General features: G+C 45.2%; 1 protein-coding gene across 5 annotated transcripts in view; it reads right to left on the reverse strand.

The window, feature by feature from the left end:
- MGLL (monoglyceride lipase) overlaps positions 1–27,108 on the reverse strand; it is a 197,199-nt gene that overhangs the window by 71,359 nt on the left and 98,732 nt on the right. For all 5 annotated transcript variants that reach the window (XM_007668314.4, XM_029051065.1, XM_007668315.4 and 2 more), the window contains one exon: positions 15,279–15,385. In XM_007668314.4, coding sequence (XP_007666504.1) covers positions 15,279–15,385 — 107 coding nt within the window. The remainder of the gene's footprint in view (positions 1–15,278; positions 15,386–27,108) is intronic.

Here is a 27,108-nt window from a genome sequence, read left to right on the forward strand (position 1 = left end):
CCTTATCTCACAGGGATGGTGTGAGGTTATAATAAGATAATTAATGTGAAAGCACTTTAGTGGAGAAAAAGCATTATGGAAATTCAGAACACCACCATTATTAGATGTTCTCATCTAAATCCACACCATATGCTCATCTGTGGGGTGAACCGACAGCGAATTCTTTGGGCAAAAAAGGTGTGTGGACAATTTGAACAGTTGCTTCTTATCAGAAGGAAGGGACGAGCAGATTCCCAAGACCACTCAAACTGTCAATGGCAGTTGATAGGTGGATTTGGACTGTCCACCTACTGTCCTCGAAAGATGTCATGACAGACTGGAAGGAAGTGAGCCAAGCAAAGAAGGGGAAAGGAACAAATTCCACTTCTTGTCCCTCCTCCCCTCGGTCGTCTCTTCAGGAATCTTATGGCTTTAGGGAAAACCTGTATGACTCCTCAAAGGGCAACAGGAAGGTGTGCAAAGCTGGGAGAAAGATATGAAGAATGACTTCACCCACTTCCCTTTAACCTACTTTCCAAAGGAGCACGGACAGTACTAATTCCCTTCCCGAAAGCCGTTGGCCCTGCTTAAGGATCTGAGGAAGGAAAGCCAAGCAGGGGATGGAGAAGGAACCCGTTGTCTACCGGGGGTTCTCAGCCCTAAATCCTGGGAGAAAGAGCCCCCAGAGTTACTTTAGGGGCACCCGGACTCTGATCGGTCTGCTGGGTCTTAAAGCTCTCCAGTTCTTCCTTTCTTCTACTACAGGTCTAGGAACTTTCCCGCTTAGTGCTCCCCAAGTCCTTGCACCCCTATCGCACCCACCACCTTTCATTCGAAGCCCGAGTGTCTTCCTGAAGGCAGAGGGGTCATCGGGGACTAGCCTACCATTCCTCTCCCCCCTACTTAAACTGTGAGCCCCATGCAGGACGAGGACTGTGTCTGACCTAGTTAACGTACCTACCCTAGTGCTTAGAACAGTGTTTGACACATACTAAGCGCTTAACAGATAGCATAAAAAAAAGAAAGAGCGCTCCCTTCTCCCCTCAGCAGCTCCCCGGGTCCACGTGTCTCCCTGGCACAAGGAGCTCCTCCTTCTCCTCCTACTACAGGCAGACACCAAGGTCTGAGGCCTTGATGATGTTTAATGGTCTTGTAAATTGGTCACCTCTCCTATGAATCCACGCCTTATCGTGGCAGGAGAGCTTGTGCACATCGATGAAGCTTAGAACTAAGCCGTATAGGGCTACCCATAAAGGAAAGGTCTAAGCCAAGCGTCAGGTAAAGTCGATTCACCTGTGCTGGGCAGCAGTAGCATGGGAAAGAGTCAAAGGCGCATGATCAAGTGATCAAAACTTTGATCAAAGGCAACGGTAGAGACTCAAGTTTTTATTGCATGAAAGAAGGCCGTGGTGAACCGCTTCCATTTCTTTACCAACAAAACTAGGGAAGCACCATGGCCTAGTGGATAGGGTACAGGCCTGGGAGTCAGAAGGTCATGGGTTCTAATCCCAGCTCTGCGACTTGTCTGCTGTGGGACCTTCACTTCTCTGGGCTTCAGTTCCCTCATCTGTAAAATGGGATTCAGACTGTGAACACCATGTGGGACAGGGACTGTGTCCAACCCGATTTGCTCGTATCCACCCCGGCGCTTAGTAGAGTGCCTGGCATGCAATAAGCGCTTAACAAATACCACAATTAAAAACCACAATGAAAACTCCTTGGATACACATGACAGACGATGGGACATTCTGAAGAGGGGGTGTCCATGGAGTCGTTTTGAGTCGGAAATGACTCGACAGCATTCAAAGACGAATTTGGTCACAGTGAAAATAAATCAATTTCAAACTGCCTTCCCTTCAATATAATCCTTTTCTCCCCGGGAACCTCAGTACTTCCTTATATGTGTTCCAGGGCTCACATTCCCCTAGTCCTTCCCCCTCTTCAATTGTATTTATTGAGTGCTTACTATGTACAAAGCACTGTACTAGGCGCTTGGGAGAGTACAGTGTAACAGTAAACAGACATATTCCCTGCCCACAGTGAGCTGACAGTCTAGAAGGGGACATAGACATTAATATAAATAAATAAATTACAGATATGTACATAAGTGCTACGGGTCTGGAAAGGAGATGAACAAAGGGAGCAAATCAAGGTGATGCAGAAGGGAGTCGGAGAATAAGAAAGGAGGGCTTAGTCAGGGAAGGCCTCCTGGAGGAGATGTGCCTTCAATAAGGCTTTGAAGAGCAGGCATCCCAGGTTCCGGTCTCTCCCTCTCCTTTGGCTTTTCACTTCATTGGTCAGCGCTTAAAATAGGGCTTGACTCATAGTTAAGTGTTTAACAAATACCATAATAAAAAAGCATTTCTAGCCCTCCTGTCTAGCCCCTTTGGTCTGACTCTCACTAATCCTTGCAGCCCTGCTCCTCTGCTCCCTGTCTCCTCTGTTACCCTGAATCTCCTGCTCCCTCCCCCATCCCTGGCACATACACACATACACACACACACACAGAATCTCTACCTCCTCTCCCAGCCCAGATAATTGCCCACTCACCACAGGTCCCTCTCTACAAAGATGGCTAACCCTATCCTTCTCTCCGGACAGCCACACATACACACACAAACCCTCTTATGCCGGCGGGACCACGGACACGTACAGTTACAAGGAGGACAGGCTGGGACACACAAGACAACATACCCAAGGGAACACATTCACTGACCCTCACAGGGACACAGAAAAACTTGGGAAGTCGGACCACACACACACACAAATACGCAAGCAGAAGATTGCAGCCGAAAGAGACCACTAGGAGGGAAATGGTTAGAGGAAAGGAAACCAGAATGGGAGAGCAAATGAGATCATTGTCTTTCTTAACCCAAAGGAAAATAAGAGATGTGACACAGCAGCTTGAGTATTTAGAATTGCATTGTGAACGAAATGACGGCTTGTAAAAATGAGTGGTAGGCCATCACAAATACAGACTCGTGAGAATATAAATTTCAGCTATGGGAATTTTCAGAGTTCTGAAAAGCTTCCTTCCCCTTCTCCTGCAGTCCTGGATTGAGCGGGGGGTAGGCCAAAAAATCCCCCCCAAAACCCACCCCATGCCCGAGCTGGAGGCTGCAGAACAAGGCGAGGACACCTGGCTCCCATTTCTGACTGTGTTTGTTTGAACAGTGTGTGAAAATTTAGTGTGGTTAAGAAAAACATATTTGCCTGGCCTTTTAGTCAACTGTTGTCCAGATGTGACTTTTAACTGTTCACAAAAATTTTCAAACCAATGTCTATAGAGAAGACTCAAATTTCGCTTAGCTCTCACTCTGACTTAGAAAAAGCTCTGCGCCCTTTAAAACCCAAACTTTTCTTGAATCCTGGCCTGCAGCAATCCCCTTTAAAGAAATGTGATTACGATCATGAGGAAATATTGAAAAAGAAAAAATGGCTGTTACTAAGTGGCCGTTGCTTGAGGTGCCTGGCAGAGATTCTATTTTGTCCAGGGCTCAAAATTGTATATAATCTCTCTCTCGGGATCAAAGGCACAGTACCTGACACATTTTCTTGGGAGAGTGGTGGTGGTGTGGAGGGGGCAGAAGGCAAGAGCTGGGGCTTATAAGTTCGTAATGGGCAGGGAATGTGTCTGCCAACTCTGTTATTCTGTACTCTCCCAAGTGCATAGCACAGTGCTCTGCGCACAGTAACGGTTCAATAAATACGATTGATTGTTGAAATGTACTCACCCAAAAGCTTAGAGTACAGTGCTCTGCACATAGTAAGTGCTCAATAAATACCATTGACTGATTATAGTTGGCTTGGTGAGAGAGGAGATGAAGTTTATGGAATTGAGGTAAGTGGGAAGGCTACCTTTCTTCTCCTACTCATCTAACCTTTACATCTCACTGGGGAAATGTACCCTTATCATCATCATCATCATCATCATCAACAGTGATATTTAATGAATGCTTACTATGTGCAGAGCACTGTATTAAGCACTTGGGAGAGTACAATACAACAGAGTTGGCAGACACGTTCCCTGCCCACAACGAGCTTACAGTCTAGAAGGGGAGACAGACATGACAGACTGCAAGCTCGCTGTGGGCAGGGAATGTGTCTGTTGTTATATTGTACTTTCCCAAGCACTTAGTACAGTGCTCTGCACACAGTAAGCGCTCAGTTAATACCACTGACTGACATAGTAGACAGAGCACCGGCTCAGCCACTTGTCAGCTATGTGACTTTGGGCAAGTCACTTAACTTCTTTGGGCTTCAGTTACCCCATCTGTAAAATGGGGATTAAGACTGTGAGCCCCACGTGGGACAACCTGATCACCGTGTATCCTCCCCAGCGCTTAGAACAGTGCTTTGCTCATAGTAAGCACTTAACAAATGCCATTATTATTATTGCTATTATATGGTGGGGATAGGAGAAGTATCACAGATATTTCAGACCCATTTTACAAGTAATAATTTCCTGGCTAGACATAGGATCCTGAGAGGAGTACTGGCAGCCGGGGAGCCAAATCCGGGATGATTCAAAGAAATCTCTGAGACTCTCCAACAGCAGTGGCTCATTTTCCATGCTACTTATCCACGTGGACATAAATGATCTTGTCAGAGTAGATTAAGTGAAGTGGCTACATGGCTCCGGGGGTGAACAAACAACACTAGTCCAGAAAAACGGAAGCCAAAGTAAAACAAGATCAAGAGTGCTCTTTTTGGCATTTTAGGCTTGAAAGCAAAAGCTAGTCTTAAAATCACCATCTAAGCCATTGCACGCAAATACTCAAGAAGCTGAGGTCATTTCACTCCCTCCTCCCTCTCCTCTCCCGAAAAGGAATTATTCTAAAAGGGTATCTGGGGAAAGAGCAAAACCAAGGTCTGTCTTCTCCTTTTGTCTTCCCTTCTTAGGTCTGTAGGTCTGTCTAGCTCTGTGTTTTTATCAATCTGTCTCTCCCTGTTTTCCTCTGTTTATGAAGGTCTCACTTCCTGCTGCCGTCTCATCCCTAAGCCTTCTCCCTCCTTTCCGACTAATGGAAACAAATGCAAGTACAAAAAGCCAGGAATGTAGGAGGTCAGTTTATAAAATGAGGGAAAGGGAAAGAGAAAACGAAGATGAATGTTTTAAGTGCTTACTAGCACTGTTCTTCATCATTCAGTTGATCGGTGGTATTTATTGAACACTTACTGTGTGCAGAGCTCTGTACTAAGTGCTTGGAAGAGTACAGTACAATAGAGTTGGTAGACACAATCCCTGCCCACAAGGAACTTACAGGCCACAAGGGAAGACAGACATTAAAATTAATTACAGATAGGGGAAATGGCAGAGTACATAAGTCTACATAAGTGCTGTGGGGTTGAGGATGGGGTGAAGATCCAAGTGCTTAGGTAATGTGGAAGGGAGAGTGAGTAAGGGAAATAAAACCTTAGTTGGGGAAGGCCTCTTGGAGGAGGTGCGATTTTAGGACGGATTTGAATGTGACGAGAGTGGTGGTCTGTCGGATAAGAAGGGGGAAGGAGTTCCAGTCCAGAGGGAGAACGTGGGGCAAGGAGTCGGTAGCAAGATAGACGAGATGGAGGTAGAGTGAGTAGACCAGGCTAAGTGCAGGAGTAGATACAATCAGACTGGATATAATCCCTGACCCACATGGGGCTCACGGTCTAAGGAGCAGGGGGGGATGGGTGTTGAAGTCCCATTTTGCAGGTGAGGAAACTGAGGCATTGAAATGTTAAGTAGCTTGCTCAAGGCCACACAGCAGGCAAGTGGCAAGGGCAGGACTAAAACCCAGGTCCCCTGACTCCAAGGCCCGGGCTCTTTCCACTAGGCTGGGCTAAATAATTGATGAGGCGACTTACAGGAGTCAAATGACAGACACCCAGAGATGTGGGGAAGGGTGAATAGAGGGAGGAATCAGGTTTCCCCTCTGAAGCCTCAGATTTTAGGGATTTATTTTAATTTCAGGGTCATCTTGATTTTGGAACAACACAGTATTTAAATAATATAATAATAATAATAATGGTATTTGTTAAGCGCTTACTATGTGCCAGGCACTGTACGAAGTGCTGGGGGTGGCGGGGATACAAGTAAATCAGAATCAGGATGGACACAGCCCCTGTCCTGCATGGGGCTCACAGACTTAATTCCCATTTTATAGTTGAGGCAACTGAGACACAGAGAAGTGAAGTGATTTGCCCAAGGCCACACAGCAGACAAGTGGCAGAGGCGGAATTAGAATCCATGACCTTCTGACTCCCAGACCTGTGCTCTATCCACTAGAGACCCAAGGGTCTTAAATTTTTCACAGTCACTTTGGCAACTCATGGAAGACTGGTGAAGAGCCTGAAAATGGAAAAAGGGAAAATACACTGTCTAATCTTAAGAAAAATAATATTAACCTGGAGATTGTAGGCCCTCCAACTTCTATACTTCCTCTAATTCGAGAACATACTATCGAAAAATTAATTTGCAAGCATCTAGAGGTCCACAGGTGTTGTGAAGAATCCTCCCTTGATTTTCAGCATTGATAATTCTTTTATAAGTACACCGTGTTTAAATTTAGTCCCTGAAACTAAAACGTGCTCCAGAGAATGCGAAGATGGTACAGATGACAGAAGCAAACGTAGACTTTCCAAGAAACAGCTAAATAAACATGAATTATTTACAAGTGTACCAGAGATGCCCTGAATCCAACTCAAGTGATTCTGTGATTCATTGACAAGGGAATCAAAAAGGAATGAAGTCTAGAACTTGAAAGGAATTCAAACTTGCTCACTTCAGAGACTATTTTCCCAACCAGATTACTGCATTAGCTTCCTCACTGGCTTCCTTGATCCATGTTACACTACTTGCTGTCTGGATCACATTTGTAAAAGGCTGAATACATTCGATCACTCATCCTATCCCGCCTAGATTACTGCATCAGCCTCCTTGCTTAACTCCCAACCTCCTGCCTCTCCCCACTCCAGTCCATACTTTACCCCGCTGCCCGGATCATCTTTCTAAAGAAAAGCTCAGGACACGTCACCCGCTTCCCCCCCCCTCCTTAAAAATCTCCAGTGGTTGCCTATCCACCTCCCTATCCTTCTTATATATCCACTCTCCACCCATTTTAATCCAGTTTATGGGCTTTGCACCTCCCAAACTCACCTTCTAACTGTGCTCTTACCTCTCCTACCGCTGGCCCACCATCACGTCCTTCTCCCTTCAATTGAGCTGATCGATCAATCAGTAGTATTTATTGAAGATGTACAATGTACCGAGCACTATACTAAGCGCTTGGGAGAGCCCAATACAACAGAATTAGCAGATGCATTCCCTGCCCATCATGAGCTTACAGTCCTCTTGATCTTCAAAGCCACCTAGAAAAGCCACCTCCTTCAGGAAGCCTTCCGTAAGTAATTTCCACCATTCTTGGTCATGTCATCCTAGCAGCCATCCTTAGTATTTGGGGATATAGCCATTCACCTACTCCATTTACTGACCTCACTTGTTTACCTCCTTATGTGCTTTTCCATAACCAGTCGTATCTATATTTTTCCTCCCGCTTCCGCTCTGTGAACACAGTTTATGTCTGCCTGTCTCTCTCTTTAGACGGTTAGGTCCTTTATTGATTCGTTCCATGGGATTTGTTAAGCACTTAGGGTAGGTGCCATGTCTTTCATTTCATTATACTCACCCAAGAGCCTAATACACAGTAGAATGAACACTATCCAATTCAAGGCAGACAAAAATTTTTCATTTCAAGTCAAATCAAATTTTCCCTTAGTAGATCCTGCAGATCTCAATACACGCCCCCCACGCCCCCTTCCCCCCAACAACAAAAAAAAGATTTGATTAGACTAGACTCCTGTGACTGGGGTTCCCCTCTGGTTATGAAATTGCTCACAAACCCTCAAGAGGTTTAAACTGAAAGGTTGCCCGTAGTTTTATTAAAATTACCATCCATTCACTTCAGAGTCCAGGCGATCAAAGGACTCACTGATGACAAAAGAGCGATTAGATGTTTGATGCATTTGAAGGTTGGGAGGTAAAAAAGAGGTGGACTCTCTGAGAAAATCAGCCCTAACTATTGCTGGAGTCTGGATTCTGGTCTACAAGGACTATAAGAGAAGCAGCGTGACCTAGTGGAAAGCCCATGGGCCTGGAAATCAGATGACCTGGGTTCTAATCCTGACCCCGCCACTTACCTTCTGTGTGAACTTGGGCAAGTCATTTAACTTCTCTGTGCCTTAGTTCCCTCATCTGCAAAATGGGAATTCAAAACCTTTTCTCCTTCCTACTTAGACTGTGAGCCCCACGTGGGACCTAATTGTCTTGCATCTACCTCAGTGCATGGTACAGTGCTTCATACATAGTAAGTGCTTAACAAAACCACAGTTATTATTATTATTGTTGTTCAGGGTTGATGTGACAGCTCTGACATTCATATATATATATGTAGCGAGAGAGTTATAACTACATACAGTTATAAGGCTTTTGTTCTCTCAATAAGATCTATACATAATCGAAATTAGAGTCATTAAAGGCCTATTGGGAAAATTCTACTCATTGTTACTGTGGGACTAAACACTTCTTACAAGACATCAGTATTCCTGACTGCTGGAATCCATTTCTGAATACCTCTAGCAAGGAGGCTGACTCCCACCCCTCCCACCCCAGATTCCACAGACAAATTGTCTACATTGTTTCCTGTGTCCTAGCTAAATTTTCCTTTGTAGAATTTCATCAGATGACTTCTATTTACTCTACCGAATGAGCAACAACGTCCAACCCACATATATAAATATGTGTGCGTCAGGGCAAGAAGTTCAACGGCTCTGGGCAAGCCATCAGTAAGTCAGCCGATGGTATTTTTTGAGCACTTTAGACCCTTGAGGCAGAGGGGAGAGGGTGCACAGAAGCCGCGTGGTCTAGTGGATAGGGCACAGGCTTGGGAGTCAGAGGACTTGGGCTCTAATCCGGGCTCTGCCACTCAGTCGCTGAGTGATCTTGAGCAAGTCCCTTCACTGCTTAGTCTCAGTTTCCTTATCTGTAAAATGGGGATGAAACACCTGTTCTCCTTCCCCCTTAGACGTGAGCCCTATGTGGGACGGAGACTGTGTCCGACCTGATTATCTTCCTTCTACCCCAGTGCTTAGTTCACTGCTTGGCGCAGAGTAAGCGCTTAACAGATGTAATTATTAAGAACTCTCTGCAGCTGTTGCCGCCCCCTATCTGAGTTGAGCCCGGGAGGCCTTGGGTTTCTGAATCCGACACTGACCCAGGCTCGGTCTGGGGAGGGAGCGGTTTAAGGAGTGGAGCTACTGCAATCAATCAACCGCATTTATTGAGCGCTTACTGTGTGCAGAGCACGGTACCAAGCGCCTGAGAGAGTACAGCACAACAGAGTCGGTAGACACGTTCCCTGCCCACAGCGAGCTCACAGCCTACAACCCTTCTCGCCCCTTGGGCTGTCGAGTGCCAGCTTGCAAGGGCTGCTGAATCTCTGGCACCATCAGGGCAGGGCAAGAGTCCCTCGGGGTCTTCATCCTCTGATACTCTAAAGTCTCGGGGAGGGAACAAGGTCTGAAAGCAGCAGTCTTTCCAAATGGGTGGCTCTGAGTGACAGCCTCCTTTGCCCACACCTAAAACTGGCTCTAGTATGGACACGCGAGTGCTTGCACACACATACGGGAAAATTCCTTTCCCTTCAGAAGGTTGCTGACTTGCATATGTACCATTCCGATGATCATGGTAGCTGGTTTAAAAAAAAAAAAAGTGTTTTTTTACCCCCCCAGCCCAATTTTTCAAGGGCATCATAAAAGTAGACAGAGATTTCTTTCAAAATTATCCCCAGGTCTGTAGTACAAGGAGTGTCGATTCAGCTTCACCTCCAAGTTGATGATATAGGTAAAATGCTGAGGAACGGTAGCAAATTATTAAGTGTAAAATGGTTGCCAGCACCGTTCAAAAATTTGTGGATAATTAAGGTACCTGTTAGATCTTTGCTAACCTTTCCTTGAAGGGCAATCCCTTCCAACTTTGCCACTAAATAGGAAGCTTTTCAGGGCTCAGACAACAAACCTTTTAATTTGCCATTCTTACAATGTTAGAAAGTTGCTTATTAGTGAGGGGTTTCCATTTTAAGCACATTTCCGTTACCAGGGATTAGCATAAATTTCCTTTAGCCATAGAGCTTTCACTAGACAGCACTTCAATTTCCTGCTGCCTTTTAAGATTGGAATTTGACGGTAGTCAACGGGCCCATCTCTCACTTTAGCTCTCGAGACGTTAACCCTCTTTAAAAAGCTTATAATTTAATGCGAGAGGTAGGAAAACCCAAGAACATGAACATAATTTAGTTTCTCTTTTCAAGTGTAAGAGCATAATGAACAGAAATATACACATAATCAATCAGAGGTATTTACTGAGCATTTACTGTGTGCAGAGCACTGTACTAAGCACTTGGGAGAGTATAATCAATTTAGAGAGATCTGCTAGGGGACATTGTGTGATCAGGGTGGGCTAATCTAGGAAGGCTTCATGCAGGAGGTGGGATTGTAGTAGACCTCTGTAAGGAGGGGAGAAATGGTCTACAGGTTGGTTTAGAAACCCGGAGGTGGGAGACTTAAATGTCTGGGACAGTTGAGGGCTTTTTTTTTTTTAACAGAGAAGAGAACCTGATCGGGAGAGTAGCAGGAAAGGGGAGGAGAGCTCACTGGTAAAGGGATTTGACTCCCATAGCCAGAGCTTTAGTTTAATATGAGTGGTGTGGGGAGCCAATGCTAGTTTTTGAGGTGAGTGACGGGATCAAATTGGCACCTGAGACAGACGATCCTGGCTATAGCTTTTAGGATAGACTGGAGTGGACAGAAGTGAAAGCAGGAAGGCCAACAGAGAGCTGCTCGGTAAGATGGTTGGAAAAATTTGTACCAGGTTTGTGGGAACAGGAGTGGAGAGGAAGAGATAGATTCAGAATATATTTTTAGGGATTTGGTCACAGATTGAATATGGGGATGAGTGGGGGAAAGGAGAAAAGGAGACACTTGGGAGAGTTGGCAGACATGTTCCCTGCCCACAAGGAGCTCACAGTCTAGAGGACAAGGATTAATGGTGAGAGAGTGGAAAAACGCAACAGGAAGGAGGAAACCGCTCCATGTGAATCCTGCATGTGATATATGAAATTAGACCGAAGAAATGCCCAGCGCCATTAGTGAATGTAACTCATCCCAGTTCTTCATTCACTCAATCGATTTATTGAGAGCTCACTGTGTACAAAGCACTGTACTAAGTAGTTGGGAGAGTACAGTACAGTACCAAACAGACATATTCCCTGCCTACAACGAGCTCACAGTCTAGAGGGGGAGACAAGTTGTCCTTGAACTTCATACCAGCACTGGGCTGAAAAAAGCAAGGGGTTGATGCAGGGTAGCGGGGAGGGAGGAGGAGCAGAAGGGCAAAGCGCTGGCCAAAGAGCATGGACCTGGCATTGCCACAGCCCACTCCATTCTAGCTGTCAGGACGCAGTGCTGCTGCCCCGGGCCTGGGCCAGGTGGATGGCTGGTCTGGAGTGGTCTGGCCTGGGAGTAAGAAGGACCTTAGTTCTAATCCTATCTCCTCCACTTGCCTGCTGGGTGACCTTGGACAAGTCACTTCACTTCTCTGGGCCTCAGTTCCCTCATCTGGAAAACGGGGATTAAGAATGCGATCCCTATGTGGGATCCTTGTATCTACCCCAGCACTTAAGACAGTGCCTGGTAACATAGTAAGGTCTTAAAAAATACCACTATCATTATTATTATTAATAACTTGTATTTACCCTAATACATAGAACAGTGCTTGGCACATAGTAAGCGTTTAACACATACCACTATTATCATTATTGTCACCACAGTTCCCGCAGGCTCCTCTCCTCTGGGCCTGGGTTTCCACTTCTGCTGTCGGGCTCCTCATTCATTCACTCAATAGTATTTATTGAGCGCTTACTATGTGCAGAGCACTGTACTAAGCACTTGGAGTGTGCAATTAGGCAACAGATAGAGACAATCCCTGCCCGATAACGGGCTCGCCTCCAGTCCCAAGGACGTGCTGCCTCCCCATCCTAGGCTGGACCCCTCTGCGGAGCCAGCGGCATCCAACCGGCAAGCCGACCTCACCCACTCCAGAGCTCTGGGAGGTCGTGCAGCCGCCAGTCCGGGCCCTACCCGGAGCTCTCTGCAGTTGCAATGACAGGTAACGGAATCAAAGGTGAAGGGGCTATTTTCGAAAAATACGTTCTGCATCGGGAACCAGGGAAGACGCTGGCCTTTAGAGAGGAAATGCTGTACTCCTCGGGCTCTGGCTTTTCAGCCTAGTCAGCTAAATAAAAAGTTCAGGCTCACAAACAAGAAGGGGTGGCAATCTATCAAGGAACAATGGGTACTCAAATAACTGAAATTTCTCGGCCAAAAGGAAAGGCAGCAAAGTTCACTAACCTCCGCCTTCATGTTTTTTAGCGGCCAGACTTTTGGAAACCCACTGAAATGCAATTCCACCCAGCTTCTGCCTACTAAGCAGGCAACAATCATAAGGCTTCACAGAAAAACTGAGCTAAATCACCTCCTTCATTTCTTGAATAAAATGCCTTCCTTGTTGGTGAAGGGAGTTCCAGTGAGTCACAGATACGCCTCTGATGAACCAAGGAGCTTGCAGCAAGCAAACATAAACAGCTGTTTTTTCTCCACTAAATTTAGAATATCACAGAAATAAGTGCCCCATCTTTAGAAGTGATCCTGGAAACCACGGGGTGTTTTCTTTTTCATGGAAGGAACAAGCAAGCCTCCTAGAAAATGTACTAAGCCTCCTGAACTTGGTTGATATGGCATAAGGTCTTTTAGGTTCCAAGGAACAGTGCTAAGGAATAAGATGCATATCTATCATTCCATCTGGGCGGGGGTGAGCTCAGGATTTTTAATGGTATAAATGGCTTTTGGTTTGGGGGGATTCTTACCAGTTTATCTAAACCAGAGTTTCTTTAGAGGTCAGGCTGGGTGAGAGCCCAGGACTCTGGGGAAAAGAGGTAGATAGGCCCCTTGAAAAGGTTAATTACATTTCTGGGGGACAGGGTGGAATTTCTTTTCTTAGCAAACAAAAATTTTCACATCTGCTACCATGTGAGGGAATCAGCATGGCTTAGTGGAAAGAGCACGAGCTTGGGAGTCAGAGGTTGTGGGTTCTAATCCCAGCTCCGCCACTTGCCCGCTGTGTGTCCTTGGGCTAGCCACTCAACTTTGCTGTGCCTCAGTTACCTCCTCTGTAAAATGGGGATTAAGACTGTGAGCCCCATGTGGGACAACCTCATTACCTTGTATCTACCCCAGTGCTTAGAACAGTTATTATTATTATCATTATTTTCTACATTTTCATTTTGGTTTCTTACTTTATTATCGTATTTTTTAAGCACTTACTATGTGCCACAGATGGCACTAAGCACTGGGGTAGATACAAGTTTATCAAGTTGGACACAGTCCCTCACAGCCTTAATCCCTATTTTACAGAGGAGGTAACTGAGGCACAGAGAAGTGAAGTGACTTGCCCAAGGTCACACGGCAGACAAAAGGCTGAGCCGGGATTAGGGCTAAGGTCTTTCTGACTCCCAGGCCCATGCCTTATCCATTAGGCAACACTGCTTTTTGCAAATTGGGGTTTTTTTTGTTTTAGTGGGGGAGGGGTTTGTTTCTGATTTTCAATCATTTCTACCTCCGGTTAACTTTTCCACTGTTGCCTGCAAGAAAGTGGGAAAAGACTTGCAACCTTTACTATTAAAGTCAGCCTAAATGTCATACTCAGCAATGGCTTAGGAAAAATGGGCAAGGTGAGAGCACTATCTGACGCTGAAAGCTCATCGTGGACAGGGATCATGTCTACCAACTATTGTGTTCTCCAGTTACAGTGCTCTGCACATAGTGAGTGCTCAATAAATACCATTGATGATGATGATGATGATGATGATGCTGACAATCCCACCTCACATGGCAGGCCTGGCTCTCAGGGAAGCTGCCTGGGCTCAGACCCGCCAACCTGTCAGCATTCATTCAGCTGCTGCTTCCCACCCAGTCTCCCCCTGCCCCTGAGCCCCCCTTCTTCTTTACTTGGCCCCCTCCAATCTGCTTCTTTTTTCACTCTCAGGCTTTAGGGGACATGCATGTGTCCTTTTTTTTTTTAATGGAATTCATTAAGTTCTTATTATGCACCAGGCACTATACTAAGCACTGGGGTAGATACAAGGTTAGACACAGTCCCTGTCCCACATGGGGCTCACAGACTTAATCCCCGTGTTACAGATGAGGTAAGAGGCACAGAGAAGTAAAGTGATCTGCCCAAGGTCACACAGCAGACGAGTGGTGGAGCCGGGATTGAAGCCCAGGTCCTTCTGACTTCCAGGCCGGTGCTCTATCCACAAGGCTGAAGCGGGCAGACCCTGAATTCTTGAAATTGTCCCACCCAGATGCGACATTCAGTTCCCTGATCTTTGCACTAGATTTTCAGCAATCTACCAGGGAAACGAACAGCTCCTACACATAACTGAGGGCACAGAGTTTGTTGTAAATCCCACGACAGAGCTAAGAGACTAGACCCGGGTTCACATTTTTCTGCTGTATTTTCAACTTTCTGGCACACTCTGCTGAATTAGAAAGCACAGAAATATATCTTTTTAAACAGAACCTTTTTCTCCCGTGTTTGTTAAAAAAAATAGGATAAATGGCTGTCTCACGTTTTATTACCAAGGTGTCCTTTCAGGGCCCGGGGTGCACTATGGGGATGAGCTATTTCCAAATCATTGTGGAAAGTACACCTTAGCTTCCCCAAAAGGTGCTTGGACTATCACATCCATTTGAAATGAGAATCTCTTGATTTTTTAGGTCATGCTTTTGTTTTTTTTCCAAAGCACTTTCACATTAATTATCTCAAATCTCTTCAGAGAAACGGAGGTCCTTTTCTACTCTTGAATATTCCTTTCGCTTGTTGTTGAAGCCCTTGGAGGCTTTGAAAGCAAACTCTGTAGGACCACGCTCCTGATTTAGGCTATTTGTTCGGGGCTTTTCAACCGGTTCCCCCACTGACCCAACAATAACCGTTGAACGGACATTTATAGTTTCTACGATGAAAAACACCACCACCACAGATTTAGAAATGATCAACTGAGAACACTGCTTCAAGGTTTGCAGTAGGAAAAGGGAAACTAAGGAAGAATAAGAGAAGAGTGTTAAAGTAGGAAAGGGGAACCCTGTGAGATTACCCTTACCACAACTTGTGATGTGTCCCGTGATGTTTAATTTGCAATACTCACCATGGTCATGAGCAAACACCAATAAGTCAAGTCCAATCAGCATTTGAGCCAAATCTTCATAGCGGCCAGAATGCTCCCCGGCACCATGAGAGATAAACACGAGGGCCCTGCGTAGAGAATCCAGGATCAAACGGTTACCTCAGAAAATACCGCGTTGACAGCATTCAAAAGGAGATTTTCAAAACAGGATAATCGTTTGGACAACAAGCGGCGCGACACATTCAACCGGGAATACTGAAGTGTTTGGTATTCAATTTGGCAGAGCGTGGCCCTGAGGAGAGTGATAAATCGGTCAATGGGTTCATCCCCAAATAACATCTATCTAGTCGGCCCTAGGACTCACAACATTCTAGCCTTTGTGCGTACTTCTTCAGGCTGTCTATGATCAGTGGCATCGTAATCAACTGTGCTGCAATCCTGACCTGTGGGAATGGCCGGTGCCCATTTTGCAAGCTAGAAAAAAAGGACTGCAGACCGTTAAAGGCATCAAACCCATTAGGCCTATTGGGCACATGCACACATATTGGCCTCTGCGAGGCACTGATGGACCGTTCCAGAGACCACAGAAGAGAGTATCTGTATCAGGAAGTACCACGCGTGCAGGAACTGTTAGAGATTTACCTGAAAGGGCCATTGAGGAGCTGCCCAGGGCAAAAATGGCTAAGGCGGGGTCCCTCGAGCAGCCATGGTTGCCCCCATCCCCTGTGTCTTCTCTCTGACTCCCTCTCCCTCCCTCTCTCTCTCAAGCCTCTTACCAGCAACATTCAGATTGCCTCTTGGAAATCAGTAAAATGAAAAGAATAAACCTCCACTGAGTCACCACCTTCCTTACTTTTTTAAGGATATTTGTTAAGTGTTTACTATGTGCCAGGCACTGTTCTAAGCCCTAGGGTAGATACAGGATAATCAAGTTGGGCACAGTCCCTGTCCCACAGGGCCTCATAGTCTTAATCTCCGTTTTACAGATGAGGTAATTGAGGCACAGAGAAGTGAAGTGACTTTTCCATGGTCACACAGCAGAGAAGTGGCGGAGCCGGGATTAGAACCCAGGTCCTTCTGACTCCCAAGCCCATGCTCTATCCACTAGGCCACACTGCTTCTCATTTTACCTTTGGGTAGGCCTAAAGGCTCGCATCTTGGGGGCCTGCCTTCCTGAAAAATGGTTGACCGGAAGTGAAATTGCACTTCCGAGCAGGGTGGCTAGGATGGTGGCGGAAAGGCAGCTGGTAAATGCAAGAGAGCCAAGCCCACCTCCTGTTCCTCTGTCTCTGCTTACATGGGTTGTTGCCTGGAGGTTTCCAGCCCAGCGGGAACAGAGTCCAGGGTGTTGGAGTCGAAACCCCCCAGGAAATAGCCCACAGCAGCCGTGGCAGAGGAATGTGTCTGTCTATTGTTATATTGTCAGTCTCCCAAGAGCTTAGTACAGTGCTTTGCATGGAGTAAGCACTCGATAAATATAATTGAACGAATCAATGAAGATCAACACTGTAGGGGCGGCCTTGGCTGGCTCGATACTTCTGTTCCCCCTTCCTCTATCCCACCCCCTCTCCGGACGCCCGCACTCTCCCTCCCCACCTCTCGGTCACCCCGTGTCCCCTCAACCTTCTGTTTCCCGCTCATCGTCCCCTTCTCCTTCTCCCTCTCCTCCTCTCCCTCTCTCTGTTCTCCTCCTGTCCATCTTTAATCTTCAGAGGTGGACTAAACTCTCAGCTAGGATGAACTGTGCCATATGAATCCACTTGAAAATGTTTTGGCTCATGAAAGCTGCAATTCAAGTGCCGTTTATTTACACTAATAACTCTTGCCCAACCCCTCTCGAGAGCCAAATGGCTCACCCGTGAATGCTGCCTCCTGGGGTTCCAGTTAGGGCCTGGAAGAGACGATTCAGGTCGAGCAATACGACGTAGCCACTGGCAGCAGCGAGGCCAAGCGGCGTACGCACCAACTCGGTGCTCATTTTGAGCAAAGACCCAGGAGCGCCATGAGATGAAGAGATGAAATCTCAAAAAGTCAGGCCCTTGTGAAGAGAGGTGGCAGCTGCTTACCGGAGGGCACGCTGCACATGAAACTGAGTGTGAAATGGACTGCAACCCTTTCAGCCCCTCTCGTGAAAACTGTCTGTAACCCGCAGAACCATCGTCAAATACAAAGGGCCAAAATATAGTTGATATTCAGGGCTCAGCAAATGGTGGCTTAATTCCCCAGCAAACACAATTTCCACTGTCAGATGCTCCCTGTTGTTTGTTTATTATAAAAAGGATTACGGGGAAGCCTGCTAGTCAACCTTGATTTCGCACTCTCTACCTAATAGATGAGGATATTTGCGGAGCCCTGGTAATCTATAATATCCCTCACTTGGAAGAGGAATAGGTTAACCATTTGATCATCTACCCTTTAGTTGCTATCAAGCAGTGCTTCCCCTCGACCGGAGGAAGGCTAATTGTGCCAATGGAGGGTGGATTTTTTTTATTCCACTTTATTGGGCGCTGCCTCTAAGGAAAACTGTAGTTGAGGTGAAATGCTGTAACTCTGGTCTGTGAATCAAATTATGAGCTGTGGGCCAACAGAACTACTGCAGCAACCCGAGCAACCCAGCGCAACGGGCAAGGAGAAAGGGAAGCAAGTATCGCGCTTCCGACTCTCCCGACTCCATCCCCTTCTCATGCCGCTCCCCTAACTTGGAACCTCCTTCCCCAGATCTGACGGGCCACAGTGACCCCACATTCAAAGCCCTCCAAAAATTCCACCCCTTCCAACAAGCTTTCCCTGATTAATTCCCAACATCCCACGTCACATAAATCCATCAGCCACCTCTAGCACTTAGGTATTTATTTTTAGCCATCCTCAACACTTGCTTATTTGGTTATTTATTTTGATGAGTCTCCTTGAAAATTATTTTATGACGGTCTCTCCCATTAGACTGAAAGATCCTTGTGAGCGGGGAATGTATCGCTTCTTTGTTTTGTACTTCCCAAGTGCCTAGGACAATGCACTGTACCCAGTAGGGGCTCAAAACAATGTGATTACTACTACTTATTACTACTCCAGTCTTACAGCCCTCAGTAATGATTTAAATTGAAAAGGGATAAGACCAGAGGCAGAACCACTCAGCAACAGCCAGGGCAACTGCCCTGGGTTTCAGCATGTTTAGGGGGCCCATCTGAGGTCCAGGATTTTCAGAATCGCTCAAACATGGAATGGCTCCCCCCAATTTCTGCACCGAGGGACCTAGAGCAACGGTTTCCTCATCTGTAAAATGGAGACGAAATACCTTGGACCGGGAGCCCCATGTGGGATGGGGAACGGTGTCCGATCTAATTGCCTTGTATGTAGCTCAGTGCTTAGTACAGCGCTTGACACATAGTAGGTGCCTAAATACTGCAACTACTATCATCATTGACACTGAGAACGCTAAGTCCCAAGGCTAAATTCCTTGAATATCTAGTTGGTTAGTTATGGTATTTATTAAGTCCTGACTATATGGCTGGCAGTGAGTTAAGCGCACAGGAAATGCTCAATAAACATGATTGAATGAATGAATAAGCAGTGGGGTGAATCCAAGATAAACGGTTTGGAACCAGATCCCATCCCACAAGGGGCTCACAGTCTAGGTGAGGGGGGACAGACATATAGAAAAGAAATCAATTACGGACAATGGGAGCTTTAAAAAATACAAGAAGAGAGGGCAAAATAGGTGGGTGAGAGCAGTTCTGATGGTCATCGGCCTGTGCTTCTGAACTGCCTCAACGTCCCAGCAGTTGACTTTAAGATCAACCCTACCCTTTTCCCATGGCTCCCATGTTTGTGGCATTGCAGTTTTGAAATGTAATGACGAGGAAGTGGGGTGGTGTGGTGGGAAAGAGCTCAAAGCTTAAATGATTTCCAAGCCATTGGCTGGTTTATTCTGCAACCAAATGGGAGGCCTTCCATTTGGACTGTCTTCTCAAGGAAAGTCACACTGTTAGCCGTGTACCTTAAATAATTCTGCCTTCCCCCTCACCAAAACCCAACTCCTATTTTGTGATAATGCAACCAAAATCCCTAAGACCAAATTTGGCCTTTTCATATTCACACCCAACTTCTGTCTTGGGGGACTGCGTGTGGGTATGTGAGGGTTGGATTTGGCCCATTCCCTGTAATTGAAATAAGAGCCGCATGGTCGTGTTGCAATCCAAATTTAATTTTTTTTCTCCACTCTTTAAACTTTCAGCCCTATTCGCATTCCCCTTGTATGCCTAGTACAGTTTTGCCTCCTGCTGAGCTCCTGCTGACTTCAAGGGGAATTTTGTGAGCAGAGGAGAAATGTGGGAGTGGGAAGAGGAATGTGAATTTGGCCATTTGACCCTAAGATAAAACAAAAACAAATGACTTAAAAAAAGAAACAGGACCAGCTTTGTTAAAAATATAGATATTGCATACTTCAGAGAGAATTCAGTAACAGGAAAACATCTGTGAAAGACAAACAGGTTTCCTTAAATGCATTCTTTTTCACAAGGCACCTGGCCGGACCATAAAACAGCTTGAATTTACATGAGATTAAAGCTCGAATATTGGCTATAGCTCAAAGGACTCTCGCCTTCCTGAAAGGCAACATTGAAACCACGCAATATCTGGCCTCTGGAAGGTCAACATCAAAATGACAATGCAACACCAATAAAGGTAATAATAAGAGAACCAGATGCATGTGACTAATGCACAAACTAGACTTGTTTGCTGAAGGCTGCAGGTTGCAGACAACATGGGATCTCTGGATCTCTTTGATGCACCATTCTTCAGATGGCAGGATCTCTCTTAGCTGTGTGCCCAGGACCCCCAGATTACGTGTAGAAGCAAGCCTACATGGAAAACAGCATGGCCTACTTGACAGAGCATGGGCCTGGGATTCAGAAGGACCTGGGTTCTAATCCTAGTTCCATCACTTAATAATACTAATAATGATGATGATAATGGTATCTGTTTAGCACTTACTATGTGTCAAGCACTGTTCTAAGAGCTGGGGTAGATACAGGGTAATTAGGTTGTCCCATGTGGGGCTCACAGTCGTAATCCTCATTTACCTCAGATGAGGTAATTGAGGCACAGAGAAGTGAAGTGACTTGCCCAAGGTCACACAGCAGACAAGGGGCGGATCCGGGATTAGAACCCATGACCTCTGACTCCCAAGCCTGTGCTCTTGCCACTAAGCCACGCTGCTTTGCCCAAGGACACACGGGAGACAAGCACACTTGTCTGCTGTGTGACCTTGGGCAAGTCACTTAACTTCTCTGGGCCCCGGTTACCTCATCTGTAAAATGGTCATTAAAATTGTGAGCCTCATGTGCGAGATGGACTGTGTCCAACCTGATCAGCTTATACCTACCCCAGTGCTTAATACAGTGCTGGTACAGAGTAAGCACCTAATACCATAAAAAATGATTGATTCCGCTGATGTTCTGACATGACTTACCTTATTCTCAAACAAAGGTGAATCCTCAGGGAAAAGGGAAATGGAGGCATATCACCCTTGGGTGCCTACAGCTCTGAAACAGGGAATCCTAGGATGCAGGTTACTATTACTATTATTATGATTATGGTATTTGTTAAGCACTGACAGTGTGACAAGCAGTGTTCTAAGCGCTGTGAGCCCATTATCTAGACTGTGAGCCTGTTGTTGGGTAGGGATTGTCTCTATCTGTTGCCGAATTGTACTTTCCAAGCGCTTAATACAGTGCTCTACACAGAGTAAGCGCTCAGTAAATACGATTGAATGAATGAATGAATGAATGAATGAATGATGCAGGCAATCAGGTCAATCACAGTGTCTGTCCTATAGGAGGCTCACAGCTTAAGTAAGAGGGAGCATAGGCACGGAATTCCCATTTTACAGATCAGGAAACTGAGTCGCAGAGAAGCAGAGTGGCTTCGCCAAGGTCACACCGCAAGCAAACGGTAGAGCCGGGATTAGAACTCAGGTCCTCTGACTCCCAGGCCTACGCTCTTTCCACCAGGCTATGCGGGTTGTGACTGAATTTCTGGCAGTACCCCAGACCCACGGTCACGCGTCAAGGACAGGTCACTGAGGTGAAAAATGGGACCTACATGACCTCGCACCCCCCTGACGCTCAAAGCAGTGGCAATCGTTGGTTGGAGGCAATGCACTTATGGCTGATATTCATTTTAGGGAATTTCCCTGGCTTCCAATAATAATAATAATTGTGGTATTTGTTAAGCGCCAGGCACTCTACTAAGCCTTGGGGTGGATACGAGCAAATTGGGTTGGATACAGTCGCTGTCCCAGGTGGGGCTCACAGTCTCAATCTCAAGACACTGCCTGACGCACGCCAAGTTGTAATAGTATCAAAGAAACTGACATTTTCAAACAATGGCTTTATATTCCAATTTAGTATTTCTCTTTCGGCTTCCAGAACTTCTTTTACAGTCAATGCACATATGTCAGTATTAGGGGGGAAAATATACTTCAGTTCCACCAGAATGAAGGGTTTTTCTGGTAGGGAAACTCGAGTTTAAAATTCTTGGGAATGAATGGGGCTGTAGAAATGCGAGGGAAGGAGAAACGCATCCCATCCCATCCCCAGTGAATGTTTAGTTTTCGCTATTCAACCCCTCCAGCAGGATCCTTGTGTATGTGGGGGAAGAAGCACACTGGGGAAATCGGGCCCTCCTGAGTTCAATTATCCAATCAAGTTGGCTTTGTTAAATATGCAGTAACTTCCATCATAATCATATAACATCAGTCTAGCCAATACTAAATGCTGAAGACAGGATCATTAATCATCGAGACTGAAAGAAAACACTCAAGGCAATTGTATATTACACAATTAGGAGAGATGTTACCCAATACCCTATGTTTGCAAATCCTTTTACTATAAACTACAATCTCTTATAGCAAGGAACAAGCAGAAGTAAAACACCCACCTGACTCACTTCCACCTTTTCTGTTTCCTTTTTAGTTTATAATTGAAAATTACTACCCATAATATTAGAATTTTAAGGTTGAAGGGGACCTTGACAAAACAGCTAATTCATTTTGTCCCAAGGTCTCTTCAGGAAGAAGCCCATCTAATCCGTGCCAGAAGGATGAGTATTTATCCTGTGTCCAGGGAAGGCAGTTTCCATAACCTCCCCCAGCAACCTATTGTTGAACAAATCTCACTCTTGGGTAATCTGTCGTTAAGTCTAACCCAAATCTCTCATGCTGCAATTAAAGCCCATTTTCTCTTCTTCAGGCTTCTGGTTGGGGTTGTTGGGATGGGAGGGAAAAGGGCGGTTGGGAAGAGAGATACCTAGGCACCCGTCTCTGTTCAAGAGCTTTGTCGAGGCTGCAGGCTTTACAGTCTTGTGCGGTCTTTGCAATCAAGCCAACCTCTTTGGTTGGATTCCCTCGCTTTGTCAGCCAGTTTCTTAAAACTGAAATGCCATAGGTATAGACTGTGTTTGCCAAATGAAAATACTTTCTTAGGAACAATGGGTTTGAGTCTCATCTAGTGGAACAGCTCCGCAGGAATTCTCTAAGAGTTACATATAACTAGAGAACCTAGCAGAAATCGCTCTGGCTGAGCCATGGTAATTACAAAGAGTCCCTTAGCAGAGATAAAGCAATTTTAGTGTGGAACCAGGCATGCTGCAAAATGGCAGCTGCCCTATTATCTGTGCTGGATCAGTACTCACCGTCGGTCAGATTTTTATTCTACTTCGCAACCCGCAAACATCAATGAAGAAGGAAATGAGACTCTAACCTTGTATGTGTAGTGAAAAGTCTTGTTGTTGTTCTTTTTTAATCCTTAAAAAAACAAAACGCATGGCCCAAGAAGTCACAGGCTTTAAAACAAAAGAAAACACTGTGGTCGTTTTAAAACGGGCTCCTTTAAAATCATACTTTGTTTCTGTATTTAATTAAAGAATATTTTTCAATGAATTCTATAATCTGCTTCATTAAAACAAATTAAAAACATCATTTTGTAACTGAAGAGCACACTCCAGAGTGCCTAAGTAAACTAAAATGGTGTATGTATCTTTGGAGTTAGGCTTTCAAGCATTTATTTCTCAATGTGCCTAAACTTCGTGTGGATAATTGTAATTATAATACTTTTTATTTAGCATCTTTCTCCAAGAAGCTCACGGCATTTTATGAACATACATTCATTCACCCTCACAGATTAACCCCCACCTTCAAAAAAACCCACCCAAACCATACAAAACAAAAAACCAAGAGACTCAGAACATCTGAGAGGAACAATAGTGGCCTAATGGAAAGAGCACCGGCCTGGGGGTCAGAGGACCTGGGTTCTAATTCCAACTCCACCACTTGACTGCTGTGTGACCTTGGGTAAATGGCTTAACTTCTCTGTGCCTCAGTTTCCTCATCTGAAAAATGGGGATTCAATAGCTATCTCATCTAGTATGAGTCCCATGTGGGACAGGGACTGTGTCCAGCCTGGTTATCTTGTGTCTACCCCAATGCTTCCAACAGTGCCTGACACAATAAGTAAACGTTTAACCAATACCATCTTTGTATGGTAGGGGGAGAGTTAGTAATGCCTTCTCCAACTTCTAGATAAAAGCCTTCAGCTCAGATGAGAAAACTGAAATGCCCAAGTTCGAGGTAAGTTGACTCAGAAGGAAGCACTTGGTTCTTCTTCTGCCTTTCTAGTGGCCTGAACAAATAGCCTCAACACTGGTACCCGACGGCGCTGGCTGGCACTGCTTGGAATATGGCCAGTAGCGGTAGAATTCCGTGACCATTAACAATGCATAGGGAGATAGCAGCCCCCCCAGTTTATGGCTGGGTGGTTCTGTCTCTCTTTGAATCCTTTTTTTAAGTAAATAAGTACTAAAACTTGACCAGTCCAACATGATTATTTTTCCAATCTGCTCCAGTCGCAGGAGGTCCCCAGAAAGTAAAATGAATGAAATTGTTGGATTGGAGCTGTTGTATCATACTCTCCCAAGTGCTTAGAACAGCCCTCAATGAATACCACAGATTGATTGATTGAAATTAGTACTTTTGGGGGGGAAGGGATCCATCATCATTAGTATTTATTGAGCACCTAACAAATGCTGCACTAGGTGCCTGGAAACAGACACTGTTCTTGGCCTTGAGGAGCATGCACTTTTCCTACTGCTCAGCTCACAGTTGATACAGATCTCAATATCAACTGTTACACACCATGGGCAAGGGACTATTTACAAGGTTGCTTTGTTCAAATGCCCCCACCCTCTGCAGTGAGAAGATGAAGTGAGAGACCACTAGCCCTCCTGTACTTGGGTCTTGGACCTAATGGGCCACAATTCTAGCTAGACTGTTCCTTGGGGATACTGTTCCAATCATATACACGCCACAGTGTGATATTTCTTACCTTCAGGAACTGAAAATTACACAGGGCTGCAGTCTGGGATCTGTTATTTCTGTTCTGGGTCAACAAAACAGAAGCTCTGCTGAGCTAACAGATTTGGGTTGCCTGACAACATCAGGGTTCGATGCCTAAAGTTAGAAACATCCTGATAAACCAGAAGAGACGGTTTCCAGAACCGTCAACTTTTCTGAAATCTGAATCCTTCCAATCCCCAAATCAGCATATGAAGTTCAAAAGTGGGCAATCCCCTCTACCCCCTCCCTGTATTCCACACCCAAGTATTCAACAAATCAGTTTTGTCCTTACAAATCACAGAGTAGCTATCTTTCCAAATGAATTTGCAAAACTGAATCCGGCTAGAGCCAGTATGAAGCAATGGTGTAAAGATAGTTTTGAAATGCAGTACATAATTTATCACACTTGAAAAAGCAAAGCATTAATGGGCAGTGAGCTGACAAGTGTTTGCTGAAGTTCACAGCTAACACAAACTTTAGATTCCAAAAAAACTTTCTGATGAGTGTGTCAGCTCTTGCATATGAGAAGCAACATGGCCTAGCGGAAAGAGGACGGGCCTGGGAGTTAGAAGGACCTGGGTCCTAGTTTCGGCTCCTCCACTTGTCTGCTCTATGACCTTGGACAAGTCACTTCAGGTCCCTGTGCCTAAATGGGGATTAAGACTATGTGCCCCACTCGGGAACAGGGACTGGGTCCAACCTGATTAGCTTGTATCCGCCCCAGCACTTAGTACAGTGCCTGGAACATAGTAAGTGCTTAACAAATTCCACAATTATTAAATACCATAAAAACAATAAAAATGAACATTTATAGTAAATCTTTTTTCAAACATTTTGATGCCAAATATAATTTTTAAATGGCAGATCAACATTGTCTTCTAGATAATGTTTGAACCTACACCCCCTCCTTCAAGCCTCATCCCAGTGGCAGGGGACTTTGTGAACAACAATTCCATATCTGCCCTGAGCACCTTCTTCATGATCTTGTAAATATCTATCCTGCCCTCTTCCTCTCAGCTTTGCCTTTCCACGGTCCTAGTATTTCCTGTCTATCCTCATCCCCAAGCTGCTTCATTCCTTGCCACAGCCTTTTTCATCACTCTTCACTGTTCCTTTTCCAGTTCTATTGAAATACTGTCACGGGCACCCCTGGAAAGACCCACTCTACTAAATGGGGCTGCTTTTAAGTGGGTCACCTGTATCTGCATTTATGAACGACTGGTCTTCTAATGGGGTGTGCTTGTCCTCACTTCACTGTAATGCAAAAGCTGCACATGAATGTGGTAATACAGTACAATACAACCAGGAGGCCATGGAAAATTACTGTAATGATAACTTGCTAAAAGCTTGTGCTTTCTATCCCAAGAGATGTATAAATATTGTAGCTGGCAGGAAATTCTCTGCCCTGTCTTTATTTCCTCTTCTAGGATAATGGTGCCCCCGCCTTGAAGTCTCACTGAGTTCCGAGCTCAGCAGGTTAGCCCGAGGAGTAGTTCAATGTTGAATTTAGGATTCAGAGTGCATGGAATGCAAGAAGATACCTGAGAAAAAGGGATAATAGCATTACGAATGAAAGAGACACCACTTTCAGAATAGGGGGAAAGAGCATGCGTGCAACGGTCCAGAAGCCTTTCAGGATGTCATCTGGGACTGGTTCTTTTCCATCCCGTCAGTTCATTCTGTTCATTCGGTTGACATCTGCAAATTGTATTCTCTAGAAGAATCCGGTCATTGTTTCTTTAAACATTAAGGTTTTTGACTTCAGGAGAAGTTTCTTTTGTCCATGGCTGGAACTCCTAACCCAGCTGACACATCTCACATTCACTGATCTGAGGTCCCTTTATCAACTGTTTCCCACCAGATGATGTCTTTCGGTAAAATGGAATGTCACCGAAAGGCAAATAAAATACTGGTTTTAAATCATTCTGAAATCAGACGTGAAAGATAGAAAACACATACTCAGCATTTCAACCCCCACTTGATATTCCTTTCTTCTTTATGCACTGCAGGATCTCTCCTTATAACAGCAGAGCATGGTATGTTGAGAACATTCTTCAGGGCTTAATGAGAGAGAGAGAGCTTCCTTCATGAGTGTGCTAAAACATTTGTACCTTTTTAAATCAGTGAAAAACACATCCCTAGCAAATGCCAGTAGTTCTAAGAAGAACCCAAATGTGAAATTGACCCTGGCACTGAGCCTGAGTAATTCATTTCACAGCCAGGTACTCCTGGTTCCTAGATTAAAATTAAGAGCAAAAGTGAGCCCTTGCTTATCTAACTAAATGTAATTATCTTCTCCCAACTCTTTTCTTCGCCTCCTTTTAGTTAGTGATCTCCACCAGCTATAGTGTATCTGGCCAGTTATCTTTAAGCAGGAAGGCCAATTTGCATCATATAAAATAGAGAGATGTAGGGTAATATTTTGCCTCAAATATCAGATATGTCCTCTCTAGGGACAGAAAA

The sequence above is a fragment of the Ornithorhynchus anatinus genome, chromosome X1 (genome assembly GCF_004115215.2).
Source record: "Ornithorhynchus anatinus isolate Pmale09 chromosome X1, mOrnAna1.pri.v4, whole genome shotgun sequence".
Taxonomy (NCBI): Eukaryota; Metazoa; Chordata; class Mammalia; order Monotremata; family Ornithorhynchidae; genus Ornithorhynchus; species Ornithorhynchus anatinus.